The sequence below is a fragment of the Dermacentor variabilis genome, unplaced genomic scaffold (assembly GCF_050947875.1).
Source record: "Dermacentor variabilis isolate Ectoservices unplaced genomic scaffold, ASM5094787v1 scaffold_12, whole genome shotgun sequence".
Taxonomy (NCBI): domain Eukaryota; kingdom Metazoa; phylum Arthropoda; class Arachnida; order Ixodida; family Ixodidae; genus Dermacentor; species Dermacentor variabilis.
This window is the reverse complement of record NW_027460280.1, coordinates 42,725,098-42,751,574: the sequence shown is the minus strand read 5'-3', so window position 1 is coordinate 42,751,574 and position 26,477 is coordinate 42,725,098. Positions and strand designations below refer to the sequence as shown.

Sequence of the window (26,477 nt, the reverse complement as noted above, 5' to 3'; positions counted from 1 at the left end):
TTTTAGCTAGTTGGAGTAGAATTATTCATGTAAAAGTAGCGCAAAAAGAAAACAACAACGGCGTAAGAAACACAGATACAGGTGGCGTTACGTCTGCCCGCGTCTCTTCTTTTATCCATGTTCTCTCTTGCACTATTTTTACCTGTGTCGTCGTTCACCTATTACGCCCATACCGGACGGTTTCTTGTATGAACGAATCGATATGCGGCCTAGCAGGTATGTTCGGGAAAACTGTGCGAGAAATTAGATAGAGGATAGAGATAGAGGACTCAGAATTTTAGGTGAATTACAGCGGACAAGCTCGGTTCAATTATTTACATACACTTCTGAACAAATGTAGCCGAGCCTTAACATCCTGAGGCTCTCGATGCAACGGTCTTCGTTACGTACGCAGGAAGTACGTAAGATGTACGAAGCCCTGATGATCCTGTCGCTCAAGATCCCCACCAGCCCCGAGTACAAGCAATTCGTGCGCCAGGTGGTGCATAACTCGAGGAAGGAGTTCAACACCACCATCGAAGACTCCATTGTGAGTGAAACCACCACACCCAAGGAGTGTTCCATAGTAGTCCAATGTACGCGGACACGAGCCGTGTCTTGCAGGTGAACGTGCTCATCGCGGGCTTCTACGACTGTGTCCAGCTGTATGCGTGGGCGCTGAACGAGACGCTCGCCAATGGTGGAGATCCCATGGACGGCCGTGCGCTTATCGACCTCATCATGAACAGCACGCGATACGGTACGGAACAACCAGTTCTTCGAACTGCGAATACTCTTCGAACAAACGACAACCTGGAGTTCTTCCAAAAGGCACAGCGAAAAGTCAGGTCCTCGCTCAAAGCTGTCTGCGAGTGCCAGCTGGTTTTCTAACACAATGAGACACTCGCGGCTGCGTATAAGCAGCTAAGCTTTTCCAATTAATTAGAATTTATTCGCGAACCTCCCGTACGCTTGAGCCTTCCATTTATTAATTTATCCGCTTAAAATTTTACTATTACTTCTTATCGCAATCTACTTGAACTCGTGTTGAGCTTTCACGCAGCCTAAAAGTGCGAAGTTAGTAGGCCTGACGAATCGTAACGCCTACTAAACCCGCGCTATTCCGGCTGGACGATACGGTTCTTGTATGTGTGTAGGACGTTCCAACTCTACGGGACAAGTTAATTTAAACGGACCTTTATGATGACGCTATTCAATTGGACTTATTGTTCCCCTTCCGCTGCAGTCATGCACAGCCTTTCCCAGAGAAAACAGTGTGACCATGACCATGACCACAACTTACTCTGGGATTACAGTCGGTCTTCTATTGGGTCCGCAATGTTTGAAAATTGTATTGATTCAACGGTGGAGGCTTAACGTCTCAGAGCAACACTATAGTGATGTGAGAGGCTCCTAATGATTTTTTACCACATTGGGTTTCTTATGCATGTACCGAAAGCCCAGTTTCACGAGCATTGTTCGAAAGCTCGAAAGAAGGCGGTGAACTCTCGTGCTCATCTGCTGGAAATTAATAGCAACATGCCCATTCAGCGAGCTCCTTGTTGTGAGATTCAACACCGTTATCAGTGACCACAGCTCTCGTGTTTTCAGATATGCTCTGCCTCCAGAAGGTCAATTTGTTTAGCATTTATCTTGCATTAGCTGCTACCGTTATCGGCACACAAATCGCTGGCCACTAAACTTGACTGCTCTCTTTGCAATTCCCATTATATGTTGTGCAACTGAGAGAAGTCGAAGTATATAATTTCAAGTAGGATGGCTGAACACTCGGAAACGACAATCTTGTTATCGCGTGCTTAGCGCTTTTCCTTGCTAATCTGGCACTTGTGGTAAGTAACAAAACATTCGCCAATGCTATTCTTCGGGAGGTTAGAATTAAATATTTTTTTAAATACATTTCATTCAGTTCGGCAATATATGTCTTACCCACCAAACTCGCGGCTATGATGACAAAGTTTTCGCACAAGGGGAACGTTAGATTTCGAAACATTATGTTTATACATTCCGAAGGTTCACTTCCCCAGTGCTTCCCCAACGCCGTAAGGGTTGAGGCTGTCGTCCCAGCCTGTCGTGCATATATGTGACCTTGAACGCGCATTTGCTCCCGAAAGCTGTCGCGAGGTTGACGAGCGGCGTAATATGTTAACTGTTGGATCTTTATCTATCCTGCCAGTCAACTATTCGGCTGAGCCTAGCTTAAAAAGTAACTGAGTGCTTGGTTATCTGTAAAAAGGTTTAAAGAACATTTTCAAACAATATCTGTAATTCCGTTCCAACAGCCGAGTACTGTGGTATCTTGAAAACTGTATGCAGCATCCAGTGAATTTCATCTGGCTGCTCGCGTGCTCTGCGAGCTATCTTTGGAGTACCGAAAAGATCTCAAAGAGCTCGCCTAAAGCACGACCCTGGTGCCAAAGTAAGCATAGTAAACCAGGGCGCGAAGGGCATGGTCAAATCGGGAAACTTTAGCACAGGGTAAAAAGAGATTATTTTTATAAAATCACTCTGAGCGCGATAATATGTTTCTGGTGATATAAAAGGGTTTTTTTTTACTACCTTCGAGTATTCAGTAGTGACATATTCCGGAATAAAAGATCCTCAACTATCCCGCGTGTCCGAGCAAACTATCCTACAGTTTTATGCGAGTTTACTTTTTGTAGAGCCTCAGCTTATAATGTTGACATATTTGTAAATCACTCGGACCTCAACCCTTAAACGAGGCAGATATTGGAGACATTCCACTTTTTATTGTTTATGTATTACTTCCCTTTGAGTGAGCTCGCACTTCTATTCAGCCCCTGATAAGAAAGGATGATGATGATATGATATTTTGGGTCTTCCACCAACACTGTTTCAAATCTTTTTGTAATTGTATTTGACTTATCATGAAATTTGCCAATGAGGAACAGGGCGCACTGCTTACTGGTGCACTCTGACGCTTGCAGGATTGACGGGCAAAATCCACTTCAATGCCAATGGAGACCGCATCGCTGAGTACGCTTTGAAGGCTCTCGACCCTACCACACTCGAAATGCGGGTATGATCCGTCAGTTTGAGCGTCTAAACTTGAATTCAGAAGTGTGCATAAGATCTATAGCAAAACATACTATGATAAAAAAAATGTTTGGAGAATAACGTGCAGCTCTGCATTCTGCAGGAACTGCACAAACGTCTGTTCTAACTTGTTACCTGTCACCTAATGCTTGTGGGATGACGGATAACAGGTTTACAGGAGCCGGAAATATACAGTAATCTTTGAGCTAGGAAAATTGAGGGTACTGTGCCGTGTGATGGACAAGAACCTACAGCGTAAAGAAAACAGACGTGAACCCAAAGTAAGTATGGGGTAAATAAAATTCAAGTTCTTCAAATTCTATTGGTCGGTAATTTTACAGGAAAGATAAGTATGAATGCAAGTTTAACCGTCTTCTGCATTTTATAGACAACATAATTTTAAAAAAAACCAAATTTCCCAAATTGTGTTTCCTGTTTTCAGGTTTCTTCGCTTTTGTATGGTTATTCATTATTAGGTATGAGCGTTGCCGGTGCTTCACTGTAGTTTCGACCGCAGAAATAACCACACATTTCAATCTGAGGTGTTAATTTTTGTTATATGATTTCTCGTTGTATCTCGATTTGTTTATTGACATGCGCACTGTATCTTGAAGTAATGCGTAAATATACTGCTTTAATTTCACTTAGTTGTCGTCCTTCTTCATCACAACTTCGAGGCTGCAACAAGAGAACGTGCACTTTTCACGCTTTAGCCCTAATATACCATGCTAAATTTTCGTTTCTACTTCCGTTTCCTTTTACCTTTCCTCATTGTAGGATAGCCAACCGGACTCAGTCCTGGTTAACCTCCCCACCTTTCATTTATCATTTGCTCTCTCTCTGCGTTCCTATCTTACGTTTGCTATCGAACTTGAAATGTCTCTAATCACTGAACACAGTTCGGGGTTTAATCTGTTAAGGTGCTTTTTTTTATTAGAAGGAACTAGATTTTTTTTATTAAGGCGGAGGTTGACGCTTATCCGAGAACGATGAAAAAAAATCAATAATATAGCATGTAATGTGTCGCAAGGAGTGTTCACCATCCCGGCATATTAGTTCCCTTATTTCTTTATTTTTTTTTAATTTGTGCTCGTGCTGCGGATGTTGCCGACGTCCACGATGGTGCGTTTCGATCGCAGCCCGTGGCTGTGTACCACGGGGCGCGACAGGTGCTGGTGCCGGTGGAGAACGTGACCATCTACTGGCCAGGTCAGCGAACCGAGCCACCGCAGGACGTGCCCGAGTGCGGCTTCCTTGGGGACGCCCCCCACTGCCAGCGAAAAGGTGCCAGTTCCATCCATTCCGCGTGCTCGGAATTAGTTGTGGGTTGAAAGGGCACACCCTTTCTCTGTTACAAGCGGCATAGTGGTAACGTGCAGTAAATTAGTTTTAATTAGTCAGATTCGCTCTCGGTTCAGTGAAGTTCGGCTGCAAAGCCCGGGCAAGGCATACTCTACACCTCGTTTGTTCTGTACAGTAGTGTTCACTGTTAAAGGAAACGCGCAGTTAGTGTATTGCGATCTATTATCGCTGCATGCCAAGTGGCATAAAGGACCACAAACTTTGTCTTTATGCCATAAATGTATACGTCAAATTGACTATACATCAGACACTTATTTCCCATAAAGTTCAAGAAATGTTCCAGTAAGATTTACGTTATTACTGGTTAAGTGTTCCTTTTAATAGCGCATCGATCGTACTGTACAACCTAGGGACAGAATGAAATGGGAGGAGCGGATTAAGGGGGGGGGGAGCGTGTAAGAACTAGAAATTCAGATGTTAGGTATGGCTATGTGAGGTCGCTGACCGCTACTGAAGCTGCCAGTCGTGGCGGTCTCGACGTCGTGCGCAGAATCGCCCACGCTGCTGATCGTGGTGACGCTGGTGACGCTGCTGAGTTTCTTCGGCATGGCCATAGTCGCCCTCCTGTTCTACCGGAGGGTGCAGCTGGAGACGCAACTAGCAAACTTCTGGTGGAGCATCAAGTGGGAGGACATCGCTTTTCCGGAGAGAAGCCGGAAGTCTGCTAGTAGCCTCGCCACCAACGACGAAGGCCTGTCCAAGGGCTCGCCCGTGAGTTCTTCATGAACAGCGCTTTACTCTCGATTACAGGCACGCCCGAAAAGTCCCAATAGGAACGATTGATAATGTTAGAGTGCGTACATTACTGTCTTTTTCTCGACTTCTCCATTTGCGAAAAAGAAGCGGCGAGGGTGACAGCGGTAATAAACTCTCTGTTTCATTCTCATTTCTAAGCCGTGAACCATGCACATGCAGGGTCGAGCCCGAGACCTTCCCCATAAGTCTCGTTTAATTGGGTTCACTCCGTTCATTTCAGCGCGTCTCTAAACATTTCTCAGCGACGGCGTGCGCGCGAGAGTGATCTCCGTTGCTGAACGCCTCAACGTTGCACTTCTGGTGAAAGAGTTGCACATTAAGAGACACGCATTCAGGGAGAACGTCCCTGGTTATATCTTTCTTTTTTCTATCCTTGGCGCAGAGGTTTGCAGGCGCCTGCTCTACACAGGGTTGCTATGGCGATGTCCACGTTGGGATTTACAAGGTAAGGGCATTTATTTCATCGTTATACCATACCGTTAAACTCGAAATCGTGACGTTCCTTTGTATTTCAAGCTAGCTGTGCAAGAGGCATTTAAAGGAGAAGCTTAAGGGACAAAATGCGTGTCAGCTGAAGAGAACAAAGGCTTTTTCATTGGGCGAATATATATATATATATATATATATATATATATATATATATATATATATATATAGAGAGAGAGAGAGAGAGAGAGAGAGTAAAGCTGAACCACTGCAAGTTTTTCTTTCCTTATTCTGAAGCCTAAAGAAAGACGGCAACTGCAGTGCAGCGATGGTATCCTCCGAAGCATTCAGCATTTAAAAGAACACAAGACACACGGTAAAGTGCGTTCTATGTTTTCTAAAGCGGTGAGTCTCCCGGATTTTCATAAGCTGTGGGCATTGTTGCCGCCCAGCGCTGGTGCCCGCCTGACAACTGCGACAGCGTTCATTTTGCCCAGAAGGGCGGCAGCCTTTTCATGCCTCCTGCTCCGCACTCTTGTTTCTTTTTTCCATCTTCGCCATTCATCCTTTAATGCGAAAACATAGGAGAGGGGGGGGGGGGAATTGAACCCCCGCCTTTTCTTTTTTTGCTTGGCTGTTGTAAAATATTCGCTGGAAAAGGCGGAAAGCTATAATAGCAACAGCATAACGCCGGAAAGCACAAAAACGAATGCCCGGGCCAAGCGCGCCAAACAGAAAAGTTTCTGCTCGGCGATATCGTTTTGAAAGCAAGAGCGGAATATAAAAGGCGGCTGCTTACGAACGCGTCAAGTAGAGCTCAAAAAGTGAAGCCGGCTTTGAATGCGGTTTCAGCTCTTTGTGACGTTCCACGAAGAGTCGCATTGCAGAGGAGGATGCGCGAAGGCGACCGAGAGGGTCGCTTCCCGGCTAAGCCTTGGCAGGATAATCCCCTCGCTCCATGCAGACCTTCCAGGAACTAGACAGCGCTCGTTATTTGGGGCGGTGCATCGCGATCGAACGACGCTTTTACGGGTGGCCAATTGGGCGCGTCTTCTATTTCGGCTAATATGCACCGTCGATGTAGTTCACTCTACCGCAACGAGGAGCACCATTACAGGGTCTGTGGCGCCTAGCAGCTGTCTCTGTTGCAACGTGCGAATTTGAGCAGCCGCAATGTCCTCTTCGGTCTGAAACGGATGTTCAATGACGCCGGCCGGAAACCGATTGCTTTCCGGTCATCTGGCGTGCAACAACTTGAGCATCAGCTGCAATGCGCGGCCGCGGAAGAGAGATGTCCTAAAAACAAGACTGGCGCGATGTACAAAGATTCTTTCTTTTTCTTATTCTTTTTTTACATTAAATGGTAGTGACATAAGATTCTTGACTTAGCTTCTCTTTTTTGCGTTAAATGAAGGTGTAAACGGTCTAAACCCAAGAAAGAAATACTGGCAAGCGTCAGGACGCCCTATAATAATTTACCATTATTAATCCTTGTTTCCATGAATTAGTTTTGGTTTCGGTATTCAGGAGGTAGATGCCTCACGACGTCATAGTAAATTGGCTGGCTTCGTTCCTGCGCAAGCGGCAGCTGTCACATTTAAGCACAGTCAGAAGTAAAGCGCGCGGCACATTTGTTTATTTTTACTTCTTTTACAAGCGACGTGATCATGCCTATAGTTATCGCTACACGACGTCAACAAATGTTGCTCGGCGTCATGACGTCGCGACGCCAGGTCTGGTACATAGAGACGGACACTATAGTGTCAGGTTAAAATATTTAAGTTTTCTCAACATTCACACTTGCCAAGCGTCAACCCTTACGTGCGAGCCGGCCTGTGGTGGAGCTTCTACCACTTGGAATATGCGTGTCAGTGCTCCTCTAATAACACTGCCCAATATTTGATGCAAAATTCCTCACTCCCCCATCTCGCCGAAATTCCGTCTCAACGAGTTGAATGCTGTATCCTTTGTCACGTGAAGCCAAGCATTTTCTTTTCCTCACTCCAGCTGTAGACGACGCGAATCCCCCAAATTGCTTGCCGCTGCCGGGTAAGAGGTCGATGTTAATTCTGCTAAGGCCGACCACTCTGACCCGGATGAAGAAATAAGCTCGCTATAGAAACGTTGACGTGATGCCACGGCGCGCTTAACTGTTCGCTTTTAACGTCAGACGAGATACAATCTTCCACTCCTGCATGCATCAACTGAAATTGCTTCGTTTCAATGAACTGCACAGTCACTTACACCACAATGAAAGCGCTCGTTAAGTGTGTTCCAAAAGCGTGGCTCTCTTTCGGGGAACAATGGCTTCGGCTGTTTAATATGAATATAATCGCAAAATTTGTAATTGAAATACTCGGCAAATTTTTGATGATTGCATAGGGTAATACATTCCTACGAATGACGTCCGCGTGGAAAAATAATACAGGTGCATAGAGTTGGCGTAGCTCCGATCATGTAGTTTCACGCAACGATTACTAAAGGACAGTTTAACGAGGCAGCCGTGCAGCCATGATTAAAATCGTGGTAGGGTCGCTACTCATTAGTAGTGCATAGCTTTTTCTAGTACTTGACTACGGCTTCGTACATAGCGCGAACATTGGGGCTTCCTTTATATTTTATTGTTCTTTGAAGTTAATCTCTGTTTCTTGCTCATCTCGCAACCTTTTCTTTTTCTAGCACCATCAGGAGTGTAATGCACGCAAAAAAATGTTTATCGCGGCATTTTTTTGTGCATAAAGACAACAGATATGTATGTCCTTAAATCTATATTATAATGGCAGGAATGTTTCAAACATAGTGAAATGGTTAAAACATTAATGGCGTTATAAAAAAAGTTCTGACGCACTGGATGTGGCGTTCTGGTGCAGATAATAACGTCGCTGATTCGGTTCTCGAACTCGGCAGCAGCATTTCCATGAGGTCGCAATGTAAACACTTCCCGTGCCTTTAGATTTAAGTGAACCTTAACGAACCTACAGATGGTCAAAATTTATTCGGAGCTCTCCAGTACAGCGTCTTTCACAGCCCAGTCATTACTTTCGCATGTTAAAGCTAATCAATCAATCAGTCAATCGTTAAATAAAAAATTTTCTGCGATGTTCAGAAACAAACATTTCAAAATCAAACTGCTGGATTTAACATCCCGAAACGGCACAGTGGCTTATGAGGGACGCCGTAGATGAAGAGAACTCCGGGCTAAATTAAACCACCTGGGGTTCTTTAATGGCAGCAACAGCGCGACTGGAGAAAGACTAAGAAAAAAGAAAGAGAGAATGGTGCTGATTATCAACTGAAGTGTACTTCGAGAAAATGAACAGTATTTGGTGGCCCTTAACGGGCACCCAAAGAACGGTATACGTGGGCGTTCTTGTATTGCGCTCCCTTCGGGACGCCGCAGCTGTCGGTATCGAATCCGCGACCTCGTGCTCAGCAGCACGAAACCATATAGCCATTGAGCCATCACGGTGGGAATACTGAGCGACAGTAGAACGGTAAAAACTAAGACACTACGTAAACTATCATTGCCACTCAACTAATCAGACCGCCCTGCGGGGAACCCATCGAGTGAGTACAGCAGAATGCGACTCGCTCGTTTATCGGTCCAAGCGGAAGGCCTAAACCAGGACCACCTGCTCGAAGTCGTATGCTGTGCGTAATGTTTAAGGCGCAGTGTGACGAGACCACTTTAGATTGTGTCACTGGGCCAAAAGGTGGCTCATCCAAAAACAGGACAACGGGTAAATTGTTCAGGTCAGCACAACCTTCATCCAAATCACACATATAGCAAGGAGGACATGAGCTGAAGTAATCAGTTTGTTACTCGGCTTATGTATACAAAAAACGCTCCCATGCACATGGCGAATCGCGACATAATGACAACATCAGCCACCGTACGAGGCCGCCTTGGAAAAAAATATGTATACACTCCAAGAACAAACGCAGTGCTGGCAACTCGTCCTTTTGGGGGTGCACGGCGTGCTCCAAATTTAACTACTTCTTCGAGAGTTCTTTTTCTCCGGAGTACGTTCACTCAGCTTGTACCCACACATAAGTTGAAGATGCTTTATTTCCGAGTACGAAAAGTCTAGAAAATGAAGTAAAATATGGGACAAGCATTCACTGGCGCAAAAGAAGTTGTCAGTATACACTACTCACACCTATATAATGTATTCAGAAATTTTGCTTGGAGGTGCCTGTAACCAGACAGATGTTTATGACAGGAGCGCTTAGAAAAGGTACCGCAGGTATGAACGATGGTTCAAGGCACGTGTTCCTGCGCCTGCCCCCATGTAAGCGCGCATCGTGTTTGGTCTTCTACGCAGGGCATGACCGTGGCAGTGAAGACCATTCGCATCACCAAGTTCACGGCCACTCGAACCATACTCCTGGAGCTAAAACAGGTAATAGTTACGCTTCAAATCACCTTCGAACGTCAAGAACCAAGTGCGATAGTTGCAACGCCTGTCTTGCGGCGTTCAAGTTGCTTTCTTTCAAATATCAGCTAATGCGTGATGTGTTCAGCTTGCAGTTCAGCTCGAACATTCTTATACCAGGGAGTAAAATTCACTTTTTTTCCCTGCGCTGGGCTCAGCGCCTTTTAGGGGCTGCCATCTCAGAACACCGGTGGTAGGGTCCATAGGTTGTTGCCTGTGCAGTGTTTATTTCTTTATTGGTCTGATGTTGGCGAAGGGGAGGCTTCTGGAGGAGGCGGAAGTAGGGCGTCGCACACGGAACCGATTCTTCACATGTGGGGGCAACCCAAGCTCGCGTGTACGCAGATGAGGGACGTGACACACGAGAACCTGGTTCGTCTGGTGGGGCTGACCACAGAGGACCCAAACGTGGGACTCGTCATGGAGTACTGTCCCCGGGGAAGCCTCAGGGTGAGAAGCGTTTTCGGCACGCAACGCCTTGCGCGCGAACTCGCGCGCTGCTGATTCGGCAAGGCACGCGCTCCCGAATGAAGACGCCACGACTCGTGACACCGTGGCTGCTGTGGCGTGCGACGGTATAGTGGCCGTTGTACGAGAGCCTGGCGTCTACTTCTTACTCCTCATAATTAGCGCTAACTGAAGCGGTCTTTTTCGCGCGCATGAAATTCACGCACGTCCGGAGCACTAATCACACCCCGCAGAGGGGAGGCTGATGCAGCGCGGACTGGTAATAATTAATCTGAGAAGGTGCCTCCCATTTCTTTGTAAAAAATCGCGTTCCTAGCCTTCTCTCTGCTTGCTTTCTAAATGTGGATGCCGAGTGTAAGCGAGAGGCTTTTTGCTCCTTGTAGTACATCTACAGCGTGCACGGTGCGAGCACTGCACTAAACGTGCGCACATTCGTGAGATTTAAATGAAGCTTAGCTGGATGTTAGCTCTTGTTTGTCGGTCTGCGTTTTCGTCCTTCTTTGCGCTCAGTATCAAGTATGCAATGCGAAGCGTGCAAATATCAAGCATACAAGTATGTAAGTGTCGGTTGCAGGACATATATGCAGCGAGGCAGTTGTGACCTCTTGCGACAGTCGCGGATGAAAAGAATACTATGCGCGTCGCAGTACTGATTGACGCCCGTGTAAGTTTGTTACGAAAATGTAAGGTCGTGCGTTGTTTTTTCGTGATAGACAATAAACATACTGTGATGTAAATACCCCTGCTTGTATAAGATTTAACTAAAGGTGGTCTTTGGACTTTTTGGCGCTCTTTGGCCATACCTGGCCCTTGCGCCATTAAACCTCAAACATAATCATAACTAAAGGTCAAATACTTGATAGGAAGGCATTTTTCTGCCATTACGGTGCATTGACGCTGCATCGGATAAAATGGAATAAAAGTTGGAAAGCAAATGGGCTACAAGACGCCACTTGATGCATGCGCCTCCTGGTTGTACTGGCCTTTCCTGCTTTCGTTCGATCCCGCGTTTAATTCTGTGAGAAGCTCGCTCTGGTTGCCCAAACCATGTTTTCATTACTGCGAAAAACCATCTTCAGTGCGAATTATGCGAGTGCATGTGCAAATATAAAATAAAAATTCTACAGACTCAACTCCAGCTGCCATCTACGTAATGCAAGGCATTCACGATCTCGTAGAGAATCGTACTTATGAATCATATAACTGTTCTGCAGCGAACAGTACATGCTTTTGCGACATGTTGCAAACTGCTGAGGAGCTTAGCGCATGGTGCTGTTTGTTGTTGCGGTATCCAGTGGACTCAGTGTCATATAGGTTCATTGGCACATGCGCAGTCGCACATACCCTGTTATCCCTGGGTATGTGCCACAGCCATTTTTACACTACACTACCTTCGGCCCACAAACGTCCACGAGAACGGCCAGATAGTCGCAGATAGTCGCAGATAGTCACAGAAAACTGGGTTGAACTTGTCGAGATTGCTTCGCATTAAAACCACACACGCACCAGCTTCCTCCTTGACCTACCTGACGAGGCCCGTGCAGCTCATAGCCGTTTTAAGGCTAAGCAGGTGCTACACTGCCCTTAGTCAAACAAGCTTCCCATCAGCACAAAAGACGAGATTTCGATGCGACAAGGAAGTGCCCTGCGTAAGAAGGAAACGCTGTTCCAAATTCAGTAGTGCAACCTAATTTCGCGCACCGGCTGTGAGTACCGGCCGTTCTGCGAGCGGGACGAGTTTGCCCATCGCAAACTGCACAAAATCTTCTTTTTCGTCTTTTTTTATTCTTCCTCCACTTCGCCGTATCCCTAAGCGTTCTTTGCTCACGTCAGAGAGCCACCGTAAAAGAGAGCCTTTTTCAGGGTCAATTAAGCTGATTGCGCTTCGACAAATGCCATTCAAATGAATTCAGGACAGAATGCGGGCGCAAGAGGACAGTGTGCGAAAGTGAAACAAATGCAGGAAAGGTGAACATCACCGAGCTTCTGTACGAGGGTTCTTCGTCCACATACATAATATGGGAGCAGGAAGTTCGCCGGTGTAATACATCTGAAATTCTCTGTCCTTTCGACAGTTCTGCTAATGATACGCGGCTGCCTAAGAAATACACACTGTCTTTTTTTATGCCTCTTTTTCTGGTCAAGAGGATGAAGGGGACAGCTATAGCTCAACCGGAAGGCGACATTATTCATAGGAAAGCGAGGCTATCTATTGAAGCCGTGAAACATTATCTGGCTCTGGTTGAAAGCGCCCTCGTCGAGCGTCGTGGTCAAAAATGAAAAGACGAAAGCCACAAACTTACACAGTCTCTTGCTGAAACACGAGGTCTTTGAGCCTGGAGGTCTCTTTTACGCGAAGTCACGCATATTACCCTGCTCCAGCCTCCGATACCCAATATAAACAAGTTATTTGAGAGCGCAACACTATCCTGCATAAAGGATGGAGTAAGCTTAGTGCTTCTCCAACATCATGCTTCTTTAATGCCAAGCATTTTGTCCAAGTCAACTCAGTTTTTGTCGTGTATCCGGTATCTGGTCTATTTCGCGACGCAGTCAGTAAGCGGAGAAGCCAGTAAAAGGAAAGATATCGCGGCTTGGATAGTCATTGTACATGACTTCTGCCCAAATTAAATGCTTTGTGCCCCGAAAGAAAGTGTGTAAATGGCATAATTAACTAAGACATCATTGCGCCTCTTGTTAAGCTGCTTTGCATCAAAGGCGCGGCACATTTGCTCTAGCTTTGTGGTCGCACTTATGATAGTGCGATCGAGGGTGGTCGTGTTCTGCTGCTCCACTCTAGGTGCTCGAGGATTTCTAGAGACGTGCATACTCAGTGCCATTAGGAATGTGCCAAGAGATTAGATTAGATTAGATTAGATTAGACAGACAGACAGACAGACAGACAGACAGACAGACAGACAGACAGACAGACAGACAGACAGACAGACAGACAGACAGACAGACAGACAGACAGACAGACAGACAGACAGAATACACACGTCGCAAGAGCAGTAAACCTTCTCTACGGAACACTTACATGGTTCATAACAACCACTCTGTATACAAAACCAAGCATGCTTGGCATTACGTAGATGTGGACTGGAGTTTAGTCCGCCTAAGTTTTTTCATTCGATCGCAGCTTTTTACTAGTATGTCAACGTCAATATTCCACAAGCGCTAGGCATACTTCCTACTAGTACAGGGGCCTCCGCAGTGTAACGTGCGCCTTAAATTGCCTTTTTCTTTTCTTCAAAAGCAGCGTCCTTCGACTTGTTCCTTCACGTTGAATGGGATTGACCATTCAGTGGCGGCAAAGCAGTATTATATCCAAGAGCGTGCAGCATGTTAAGCACGCAGAAGCGATAAAGTGTTTACAGTCACGTTTACATTTGGCGACATACAAGTGGTCAAGGTAACATATTGCGTTCAATATTTTCACAGTATCGCTCACGGAACTTACATGCTCTTTGTACCACAGCGTCCTTCGCCGTCATTTCTTCTTTCTTTATTACTGATATGAAATTAAAGGAGAGGTTGGCACCATTATTGTTGCCGTCTATTCCTTTTCTCAGGGCAAGCAAAACTATTTAAAGCGCAAGAATTCATATACGATGGCGACGATCAAATAGCACGAACATTTCCAAAGTTCTACCCATAGAAGAAAGTAAAAGGATGCTAAGAGTTGCGTGCACAGCTCAGTAAATATATGTGAAAGTCTACAAAAGAATCTCAGAGCACACGCATATGTTCAGATCATATGTGCACAACAAGACGCATAATCATATATAACAACACCCGAACGTGAGCTACATACACATACACACGAACACACTAACTCTAAAAAAATTAAACAAGAGAAAAAAACTAAATCAGGAAAAGCGACTATATATACGCGCGATAAGAACGGTTGGGAAAGAGGCGATAAAAAACACAGGGACAGAGACACATAATACACATGAAGGACGCTAACTAACAACTACTGTTTGTTGCCATCACCCGTACATTTATATGTACCACAATCGCCAAAATACGCATTGACAATCTGCTTTGGGAAGGCCAGTTCAGACAACTTATAATAAAACATTCTTTTAAAGATTTCACACAGCAGACGTTTCATTCTGAGCATGCGTGGGACGAAAGACGTCACAATCAGAAATAATCAAACGAAAACATAACAACTAATGGATGCTTTGCTTGAAAGACGAATAAAAATGGCAACTAAGAAACCAAGGCACAATATGCATACGTGTCAGGAGATGATCAACAAAAAAGCGGATAAAAGGCATTAAAAACAATACGCGAGACACCTTAGCACAGCGTGAAAAAATAATTAAAAATGTGATAATCGATCTCTGCGCCAGACAGCGAAATAGAAGGCTTGGTAACGTAATTGTCTTCCACTTCATGGATGAAAAAAGCTTCTACAATTTCGCGTTCTACTTCATATGTCCCCTTCTTTAGAAACTGCATGTGGTGAAAATCAGGGGAGCAACCACATCGCTTACAATGCTCAGCTAAAAAACCTCCTGTCTTATTTCACACGTTCAAATTATGCTCTTTAGCCCTCTCATTAAAGCACCTGCCATTCTGGCTGATGTATTGGCGACCACAGTTTAAGAGCATCCTGTAAACCACGTTAGAAGTGGACGCTTTATACCTGTTCCTTTGTTGCGTCATGCAACCAGGGCGCTTGTTTTTGTTAATCATTACACACTGCTTTGACAGTCTGCACGGCGCAGAAAGTACAACTTGAACGTTGTGCTTTGAGGCGATTCTCTTAATAGTGTGGGAAATATGGTGAATATAGGGAATTACTTGCACGGGCTTTTTTGCTCTCCTGGGCTTCTCTTTTGCGCTGAAACGTTCAATATTTTGCAAAAGGGTCGCACATTTGGCAGAAATAAGTTCTGGCAGAATAAGTTCGCATGCTTCAGTTTCACAACTTGAGCACCGTAGCTTTCAGAAATACCATGAATACATGACTTGATTAAGGTTGAGTTCAGGCAGTTCATTGTAATGCTCCGCTTAACAAGTTTAAAATGAGCACTGTGGAAGAAAATAAAACTTTTTTTTTCGATCTGGAATAGTACGTCCAACAGATATGATTATCCGCAAAACGCAGTCTCCCCAAAACTGGAGTTCCCTCTTTACATGCCCTTCATACGTATATATGAGTGCCTTGACTTTCTTTTAGGAACACGCTCACAACACTATCGATGACCGGGTCAAGGTCCGAAACATCTTTCAAAATTACTAAGAAGTTATCCACATACCTAAAGCTTATTACAACATGTGACTCTTGCAAATTCATCTGAATGCGGCTTCGCACGGCAGACAAGATGATGTCAGAACCGTAGCTATTTTCTGTTGAGAGCTAGCTACAGAAGGTATGAAGGTATAATCAAATCCCAAAGCGAGATACTTCATTACGGGCGAGGATATTGACTTTGTTGGGAAATAATGGACGGATAATGACAGCGCAGCGCGTCGCATATTGGTCCAAATCTTTGAACGAGAAGTCTGCAATGGATGACTATCGTGTTGTATTGTTAACGTGATGAAATGTCTAGGAGTTTCCTGAACACGTGGAACTTGAACAGGTGGTTCCCTGGCTTAAGCTATAACAAGGCTACAAGGCTATAATTGTCCCCCCCCCCCCCCATGTAATGCCCAAGCTGGGCCTTTAGGGTAAATAAATGAAATGAAAAGGCTGCTCAATAACGAGCGACGCAATCCAAGGTTTATTCTGAGAGTCCGAGGAATCAGTTTAGTTATAATTCGGCCAGATGCTCAGATAAGCCTTGTATTTCAGGCAATGAGCAGGCGATTTTTTCGCGAACGAGAGCATCATGGAGTGAGTCTGATGTGCTGCCCCATATATTCCCTGCGATGCACCGTAATACGTTGAGATTTCGATCGACGCGCTCCTCAATATGGGATATATGGCCAATCCAAGAAAGATTGCAGTCTGACACTATTCCCAAGAAACGGTGAGTCCGAACAATAAATAAGTCTATCTGTCTGACTTTAATTCTCAGGTCTGCTAGGCGTCCCCTTGTGAAGGGCAATACAACTGACTTGTCGGTTGAGATTCATGCCACTTTCAGACAAGAAGTGTGGCGTGATGTCAATGCCTTCCTGAAAGCATTGACATCCCAACCTGTGGTATTCAAAGAAAATGCAATGGTAGGTTGATCCATGATACGCTTAGTAAGGACCTAGTATATTTGTATTCTTAACAAAAACATTTTAAAAGCCACAAGTGCTCCTTTCTGCTGTGGGCCAAGTTTTCTTTTTCAGAGTGAAAGGTCTGCGGTATAACAACATTAAATCGGCCTGTTAGTCTTCGTCTAGCGGTGTCTTGTCACAGGCACTCGAGAATGGGGTGTTGTACGTCTTCGTCAGCGTACAACGGCACTGTGCACTAGCAACGCGTTGAAGCCTGTGTAAAGAGTGACGCGTGAATGCTGTCCCAAGCCGCAGACGGTGCAATAAAGTTACGAAGTTTGTATTGTCGCTCAACTTTGGCGGAATGAAAAATCTTATGTTAGGACGTATAAAAAATAACTCTGAACACTTTGATTTCTGATCGAACCAGGCGTCCCCATTCTCGATTCTGAAAATCCACCTCTACTTTGTGAATGCCACGTCGCGGGCCATTCCGCATTGGAATGGCCGACAGCCCTACTTGCAACACCTGCGGCTGCGAGGAGACGATTGAGCACCTCCTGTGTGACTGTCCCTGTTGCAAAGTGCCAAGAAAAGTGCTCGTGACCGCGCTCGAAAAACTGTACAATCACCCGTTTACAGAGGAAAAAGCTCTAAGACACTGGTCCAAACGGGCTTCGGCACTCAGAGCCTTAAGGGCTTTGCTGAAGTTTTTAAGGACATGCGAATTGTGCGACCGTCTTTGAGTGTTGTAGCGCGTAGTATCGCGTTACTGTGTGAATTTTCCGGTTTCCTTTTTTCTCTCTTCTTCTCATTTCTCCTTTTATTCCCTTTACCCCTTTCCCCAGCACAGGGCAGCCAGCCGGTGGCTAACCTCCCTGTCTTTCCTCCCCTTTGTCTTCTCCCCCCCCCCACCTCTACTTCATAATGATCACCTATGAAAGATGCAGCTGTGCTGTGATCTGTAGTAATACCTGTATTACTATTATTTCGGAGGATACATTGGATACAATATATATATATATATCTTCGGAAGGACGTTCCTCGCTGCCGATCAATGCAGACAGGACTACAGCTGGTGTGTACACGAGAATATTAATGAATTGCGTCACTGAAGGCATCGCGATTATACATATTTGTCTCTTACATTTACTTTGCGCGCGCGCAGGATCTCCTGGAAAACGAGTCATTGAAGCTGGACTGGACATTTAGGTACTCCATCATCAACGATATTGTCGAGGTGAGTTAATGCATGGAGAGACCTGAACCGTGAAACAACTACAGGCACAAACAAGTACAACGGGCGCTTAAAAATGGGCCTTGTCCTGAACTTTCATGGACCATCGAGCTCATCGCATCGGCGGCATGCCGTGCAATCTTCTCATTATACATCCGTAGTCGATTGTTACTGCAAGATATGAAGTCTCTATTCGGTGTCGCACCATCCATCGGACATGAGACTCATGTTTGTAAAAAAATCTTAAAACGGAATGGTACAGGCAAGCTCGACCGCAGGTTAGCGCTTTGTCTCGTGTCCTGTTTCTTATCTGCTTATGCAGATGCTCTGCAGTAATCCTCTTAAACACGTACGTACGTCTTTTGCGCCCATAATTATTCATTTTAGGCTATCATTTTCTGTCCATCTTCCCTATACTATTTTCTTCCAGTATAATTGACCGACTGCATTGCGCAAGTGTTTTTTCATCGTGAAATTTGCCCATTTTGGGGGTGCTCTCTTCAACACTGTAGTAGCCTTTACCGCCAAAAAAATACTTCGCGCGGTCAACTAACTGCGCTTGCACAAAGGTGAAAAGATGGTTCAGTAAACTGCCCATTGGCCTCAGCGAAAATATTAGCTTATCACGCCATCAAGAATAAGTCAGAAGCGCGAAATGTTTTATCTCCAAGGCACGCGGTCGCCTATCGGTTGCTTTTGAAGTCTGTGAGCGGCGTCTTCGTAAAGTTGACAGTTTGCAGGCTTTTTTAATAAGTTACGCCTTGCATGCACCAGAAGTGAAACAGCTGCGCTATTGTTCGTGATATATTCTAAAGACACAGAAAACAAACCCTCGGGGAAAGCAACTGATCATGCACCGACACATTCGAGGAAATGAAGCAGCGAAAAGTTTTGGCCTCGTAGCTTGCTGTGTTATAACGTGGCGATGACCTTGTCACCATGGCCTCTCTGATAAGGCGGCCCCCTCAGACAGCCAGACAGACCGTGCGTTTCCGACGTGGCGATGATGCTGGGTGGTATACGCAACCTCATCAGAGCCGTTGTTGGTGGCGCGCAGGGCATGAGCTTCCTACACGGTGGTTTCATCGGCTTCCACGGCCGTCTAAAGTCCACCGCCTGCCTCATCGACGCCCGGTTCGTGGTCAAAATCTCAAACTTTGGCCTGCGAGAGCTTCGCAAGCAGGTGACGCCGCCAGACATCGAGAACCCTCGTACGTATACGCGGCGCGCACCCTGCGTTTCTTAGCTCCGCTAGACACTGGGCGTTTGTCGTCTCAAGATTGCCGTCGGCTATTTAAAAAAATATCAGTGCCCTTCTACTGTGCGAAGAAGGATGGCGAGCGAAGCTGTGAATCTGGACTGCTTAATGGCGAAATGCAGCTCCGCCACGGGGCGGCCCGGCATTGGACTGTCTTCGGGATTGGTCCACGTATGAAAAATTGTTGGTCTATGTCCACGGAGACGAGATCCGCCAGAATCTAGTCATAAACAGCTTCACTGTAAAAAAAGAAAGATAACATTAACGTCTCAAAACTGCATGCCACAGTGTAGGCCTCTGGATGAATTTTTACCACCCGGGGTTCTGACCACCTGGTGCACCTAAGCCTAAGTACACGAGCGCGTTTCGCATTTCACCCCCATCGAAATGCAGTCCCCGCGAACGGGGATCGAAGGCGCGACTTCGAGCTGAAAAGCAGAACGTCATAGTCTGTTAGCCACCATGGCAGGTTCGGTTCTTTCAACCCCTATTACCCTTAGTAGCCCGACGAACCATTCGCATTTTAATAAAGCTTTATCATTATCATCATTTCAACCGTAGCTCGCTTCCGGAATAGCTTGAAGGCTACAAGTATATACTGGAACGTTTTTGGACTCAGCACGATAGGCAGACCATGGTGATTCCGTATCTCCATTCTCACGTGGTATTGACTGAAATAGTTGCGTTTGCTTAACCGCTTAAAATGCAAGCGAAACGTTCCGTGTCCACAGCAGATTTCTCCAACATCATTTCGGCATTTTCTTTCGAATCTGTTTTATAAAACAGCTTCAGTGCGTGTGCCAATGCGTGCCAGGCAATCCTACTTTGATAATCATTTTAATCAACTTATTCATGGCTTGTTGCGTTCGAAAGCTAGACTGGTCTTTGCAGAACGCCATAGCTGTGGGATCACAGCGTATTCTATCATACACTATCGCTTCGAGTCTTTTTTTGGGAGAATGACAGAGCAGTTTGAAAGCCAGCACACTCTGTTCGTTTGCATTTGACCGACCGCGGCTTAATCCAGTCCCACGGGTCATTATTGCCGGCAAGGTTTTGCGGACATCTGCTTGAACTCTATATTTCCTAAATGCGCCCCAGCTACAACAACAACAACAACAATATAGCCGTACATTTTGGTACTGCAAAATACGTCACTTTTACACGTAAGCTTCAAAAATAAACCTATCGATTATGAACAAATTAATTTTGAAAGAAATCAACAGGATGCCTCTGGGTCTGTAGAGAGACTTCGGCTACTCCGACTGCAATGAGAGTTGCCAAGTGATGCACGAAGCAGAGTCATTTCCTAAGCTGCTCCAGCCTGCAGCCTACCGAACGTGCGATCCTGGCGCTTACGAAACCCGACCTCAGCGCCACTGCTCATGAGCAGTGGGGTAAATTTTGTAACTGGAAGAGCGAGACACATCCTTGTCTTTTACATTTTAAAGTCATATTCCTCCTACGGAAGATGGGGGGAACGAAAATATGAATTCCTGGGTTTTGCGTGGCAAAAATCCCATTTGATTATGAGGCACGCCGTAGTTGGGGTGTCAGGATTAATTTTGAACACTTGGAGTTCTTTAACGTACACCTAATGCAGGTACACGAGCGTTTGTTGCATTCCGCCCGTATCGGAATACGGTCGCCGCGACCGGAGCCGAACCCGCGACCTCGTGCTCAACAGCGCAACGCCAAAGCGACTGAGTTAGACGCGTTAGGAAGAATGGGAATCCTGGGGCCCTATAACGTAAAACTATTCCAATATGTTTCTATTCCAATCTCCTGACGTCAAATTTGCGTAACCACCGACGCAAGCACCGGGCGGTCACCCACAGGGTTGTCTGTACAGACCAATCAAACACTATCCTCATTCATAGGAGGCCACTTTTGTTTGCTTGAAAAACGAATAACATTGCCTACACTGAGCGGCTTGTCGTATCTAATTGGCTGACAAGAGGCGAGGAGAACGCTAAAGTGGGGAGGGATCCGCTGGGGCAGAGCCAGTGCACTGAAAATCGATAACCGGATGAAGAGGGTGGTGCCGGCGTCTGCGATTGGTCGGCTTTCCCTTACTTAGCTTGTGGTGGCTGGAATTGGAATAGAAAAGTTTGGAGTACTTTTACGTTATAGCGCCCCTGGGTGAAACGAACAGAGGACATGCCACACACATCCCTAATGTTCGCCCCCCCCCCCCCCCCATTGCTCCATGTTACCTTCTTTTTCCTATGTACTACTCTTTCTTTCTTTACTCAATATGTCAGGATAATGATCGACTGGGCCAACGACGTCATAGCCGAAAACGAGCGCGCGGAAAAGTTAACAACACTACCTTAGTTTAATCTGGTTTATTTTCTTTTTTTCTTTTTTACTACTAACCGACTGCTTTTCCGGTTGACCAGAGACGCGATTGTTCAGAATATCAAAAATTGTGTTACTGGCGAAATATTCTGGAGATTTAGCGACGCACTTATTAAACAGGTGGATTACAGAGGCTTTTTACGTTCTTTACCTTTCGTCTGCTCCAAATAGTCCATTGCGAATAGCCTTCAGTTTTTCGGGACCTGCATTTGCCGTGGGGATATGGTAATAAATTAGTGCGGTGCAGATTTCAAAATCCGGACATTCCGAGAGTGAGTGTCTCTCCCTTTCCCTGTACTCCTCCGCACTTAGAAGGTCGCATTCTTTTATAAAGCGCAGTTAAGTTTCGACACAGTGCGTGCAGGGCTTCACGAACTACGGTCTTTCTGCGCCATCAGATATGGAAGTGTCAAGGATAGAACTAAGGCTTCCTCGCAGCTATTATCCGTGCTCAAGAAGAGTGTGACAAGCCTGCGGAAGTTGTTTTCGCTCTGAAGCTTCCAATCTGCTGAGTTCTGCCTCCCCCTGCCTCCACCTTTTATTATGAGCATTGACTGTGATTCCCCTTTCCTGGACTTTGCTTCCTGCTGTTCTTTTTTTCCTTTCTTTATCTTTCTCTCTTTCCTTGCTCTAGACACGGCTCATCTACGGACACGCAGCATCCACCCTTTTGTCGTCTTCACTTCAATGTTGCCACACACATCAGGGTAGCTGTTTACTGAACGGTCGTGCAAATGGTTTGTGGAAAAACAGCGCCATTTATTTCTTTTAAAACATAGCCTTAACAACGCCAAATTTGTCTCTGTCCATTTGTGGACTGCGCAAGAGCTCTGTTCGGCCACAGGCTAAAGCGGCTTAGTGCAATGGATAAGAGCTCCGTCTATAAAGCGTTGCGAACGGCTCGAGTCGGTCTGCACGAAAGCGGGAAAAACTGAAAGTTGACTGAAGGGACCGAGATCGCGAAAGCGGCGTAGGGAGGATCATTTGACGCAGTAACTTATAATTTGACAAATGTTAAAACATATCTATGCCTTATTTCCTAAATGCGATGGTGCTCATTCGCATCATTGGATAAAAATGCAGCATGCTGCGCGTACTTTTCGTTCACCCCTTTAGTGATGAAAACCGGAAACTCACATTCTGCCTTTCCCTCCCTACAATCTCTCTCTCTCTCTCTCTCTCTCTATCTATCTATCTATCTATCTATCTATCTATCTATCTATCTATCTATCTATCTATCTATCTATCTATCTATCTATCTATCTATCTATCTATCTGTCTCTCTGAGAACTGCACCCTATAATAAAATTAGTCTAAGGACCTGAAATATGTCGTTTTTGATACGATCGAATGCCTCTAGAGAGAGAGAGAGAGCAAATGATAAAGGAAAGGTAGGGAGGTTAACCAGGACTGAGCCCGGTTGGCTACCCTACACTGGGGAAAGTGAAAAGGGGACGGAAAGATTAAAAGAAGAAGAGAAAGTCTACTGGGTATATCGTTCGGTCACTCAGTCTGGATCACAGACGCTGACTCAATCCAGTAGTTTTCAAATATCGCAGCAGCGCTTGAAAAAAAAAAGGAATGCTTCTAGAAAAAGCAATCTATACATACACGTACGCCCTGTTGACTTTATCCTGACTCGTCGTCAGTCACTAGAACTAAGCAGAACTAAGTTTTCTTAGATATTTTCGCCGCAACTTGTAATTGTTGCTCAAGTTTTTTTTTTTCAAATTTTTTTAAATACGCATTACGACACTCTCTTTCGAGAAAACTGAAAGTTGACATGGAAGCACAGCGTCTTGCCCAGCTGCATTGACCCAGCGCGCGCAGTGGGGTGCTGTCCGCCACGGTGGCCAGTGTGAACAAAAAATGTACGCTTAGTGCAAGCCAAGTGTACGAGCCAGTGTACTGCAGATATCAAGTCATCTAAAGTGACCCGTTCCTAATCCCTGCACGATATGCAGTCGTCTGCTTCTATAGTCAAACTTGATTACACACACCACAAAAACTTGTTACGACTGCAGTCGTATTTCGAAGCCGTTTTTGAAAGAGTTGTGAAGGATGCTGCCGTGTCATTCTCTCTTTTTCTTTGTTTTCTTTCACATACCCGATGCGGTAGCTCAATGGCTATATGACGTTGCTTTGCTTAGCTCGAGGGCTCAGATTTGATTCCGGCCACGGTGGACGTATTTCGATGGGGCGAAATGCAAGAACACTCGTGGGTACTGTCGATATAAGCGCACGTTGAACAGCCCCAGCTGGTCAAAATTAATCTGGAGTCCCCCCTCTCTACACGTAGCGTCTCATAATCAGATCGTAGTCCTGGCACGTGGAACCCCATAATTCTTTACATTTTTTTGCAGCTTCAAGCGTGTTACAGTCATGTGCAAGAATTGATTGTTGGGTTAGTTGGTCTTGCATAGCTGAACAGGTAAATTAGCGCGATAAAAGACACAGACTCAAGAGACACAAGCGCTAGTCTTTGTCTCCCTTTCTTGTGCCTGTGTCTTTTATCGCGCTAATTTACCTGTACAGTCATGTGCAGCCTATAGACCAAGGCCACAATTTTTTAACTCACCGCGCCCCTCTAACGTCATATTTTCCTTTGTTCGATGGCAAAAGATGAGATATCATTCTGAGTGATAAAAACTGATGCAGTTGTATATCCCGCCTTCTGCAACAAGAAGAATTAAAACGAAGAGCGCACTGGCAAACACACATTTGCCACCACCATTGTGATTGCAACGGTGAGACACGTCTTTCACATTTGTACCTCCGTGCCGACAGTGGTCAAAAGTGATGCACTTACTTAGGGCCCGTATAATCAGCAACAAGGCTAACCACGAAGAACGATTTCGGGTCTATCCTACCAGGCCTTGGGCGGCTTGCACGAACGTTTAATAACGAAAGTAATAACGAATTTAAGAACGCGTTCTTGTGCGGACTAGGAGTTGTCTAGGGATCATTTAAGAACGCGTTCTTGAACTCGTTATTATTTTCGTTATTACGTGTTCGTGCGAGCCGCCCCTTCTGTTCTCCGACAAGCACCGTAACCAAGGTGCACAGCCGCTGTCGCATATCGTTTTCAGTGATGTGGTGGTGCCGAAACAAACACACAGAGCGCGCAAAAGCTTTCATTCACCGCAAGAGCGTTTCTGTCAACGTGCCAAAGGTCATTAACACCGGGATTGGGACCGCGGGGAGCAGGCAGCCTTCTGTGGACGGCCCCGGAACACTTGCGTGAGGAGATACCAGGCGGCTCGGTCAAAGGAGACGTCTACAGCTTCGCCATCATCCTTCAGGAGATCCTCACGCGCTCGGGGCCCTTCGAGAACTTGGAAAAGTACTCCAAGCACTTCCTGCCCCCAGAAGGTGAGACCGCCTGCGCCTGAGTCGCATTTCCTAGCGATATGTATGATACCTCGACGCCAGCGCCACCGTAAAACGAGTGGTAACAGCCTTTGAGTGAACTGGTGCTTGCCTCCGTCATGTTGGGTGTTGAAATCCCGCTCTCTGACTCACAGTGAGAGATCAAATGCCGGTTAGCTATACATAAGCTATCAAAAGAAACGACAAAGACGACAGCGCAGCGTAACAGAAAGAAATAATCGCGCATGGGCTGCCGTATACGGTGTCGTCCAGTCTGCCCGTGATATTCAGCCGCGACTTATAGAGCTGAAACGCTATACGTTGACTCGACAAATACCGAGAACTGCGTTATTAACCGTTTCCACGTACTGTAAACACGCACTTGGCGCAGAAAGTTTCTGCAGATGGAGTGAAGGCGGGGCACCACACGAGTTCAGTCCAGCGCCGACACGCGACGATATCCGCGACCTGTGCAGAGCATTCTTTTTTTCTTGTGTTTCTCCTCTCTTTCTCCCTCTTCTTCTCTTTTTTTTCTTGAATGCTGTTTCGAGAGTTTGTAGTTTAAACACGACGTTATTGGACAGTTTGGACTCGGTGACATGGGCGAGTTTCACTTGCAGCAAAAAAAAAAAAAAAGACGAAAGTGCAGATGTATTGCATCCGGCGACGCGACTCTCGAGTCTGCCTGCTGCTTGTTCTCCCCAAGTCGCCCCAAGCTGGCGGATCGGAAGCTCGGACTTCCGGCAGATCGGCGCCCTTCCGCTCTGCTTGTTGCAGCCTCTTCTGTGCCAGTGTCACCGTCGAAAACGCTCGGTATAGTTTGATGCGCATCCCGCGCTACTCCAGGCCGGTCTCCTGGCGACACTTTCGTTGCCTCCTGACTTCGCAAAGCAAAACAAAGATACGAAAAGGCATTGACGATGACCATCACAGTCTTTCTGTGAAGCGACGCCCTTCGGCGTCTGCCTTTCTTTAAATCTTGCACTGAATTTACTACAGTCCTTCATATGAAATCAAGAATGTTGCTGTCTGAGAAATCCCAATTCCACATATAGCTTTAGCCAGCATTAGGGAACCACTCGAGATGAGCTGACCCGCCGCGGTTGCTCAGTGGCTATGGTGTTGGGCTGCTGAGCACGAGGTCGCGGGATCGAATCCCGGACACGGCGGCCGCATTTCGATGGGGGCGAAATGCGAAAACACCCGTGTACTTAGATTTAGGTGCACGTTAAAGAACCTCAGGTGGTCGAAATTTCCGAAGTCCTCCACTACGGCGTGCCTCATAATCAGAAAGTGGTTTTGGCACGTAAAACCCCATAATTCAATTTTATTTTTTTTCGAGATGAGCTAGCAGCATGCATTCCGAAGTCACCCAAATTAATGTGATACATGCGTACCAACACACACAACAGCATACCTGCAAGCATGCCTAATGCCTTAATGTAACTGCACGAGTGGGGCACGTCTTGAAGGTTAGACCATGCATAATAATACCCCACCCTCCGCACTCCTATCTGCGCCACCAAGAAATACTGTATATGCCCAATCCTGTTATAACTCCCCAGTGTTAATCGCAAACACG

At 45.9% G+C, this 26,477-nt stretch overlaps 1 protein-coding gene across 1 annotated transcript in view; it reads left to right on the top strand.

Moving 5' to 3' along the window:
* Positions 1-26,477, top strand: part of LOC142565812 (atrial natriuretic peptide receptor 1-like) — a 60,199-nt gene that overhangs the window by 15,826 nt on the left and 17,896 nt on the right. The window contains exons 5-15 of the mRNA XM_075676349.1: positions 395-529; positions 604-739; positions 2,946-3,037; positions 4,194-4,338; positions 4,907-5,127; positions 5,555-5,617; positions 9,924-10,001; positions 10,380-10,484; positions 17,839-17,910; positions 18,965-19,118; positions 24,734-24,898. Of these exons, the coding sequence (XP_075532464.1) occupies positions 395-529; positions 604-739; positions 2,946-3,037; positions 4,194-4,338; positions 4,907-5,127; positions 5,555-5,617; positions 9,924-10,001; positions 10,380-10,484; positions 17,839-17,910; positions 18,965-19,118; positions 24,734-24,898 (1,366 nt within the window). The remainder of the gene's footprint in view (positions 1-394; positions 530-603; positions 740-2,945; positions 3,038-4,193; positions 4,339-4,906; positions 5,128-5,554; positions 5,618-9,923; positions 10,002-10,379; positions 10,485-17,838; positions 17,911-18,964; positions 19,119-24,733; positions 24,899-26,477) is intronic.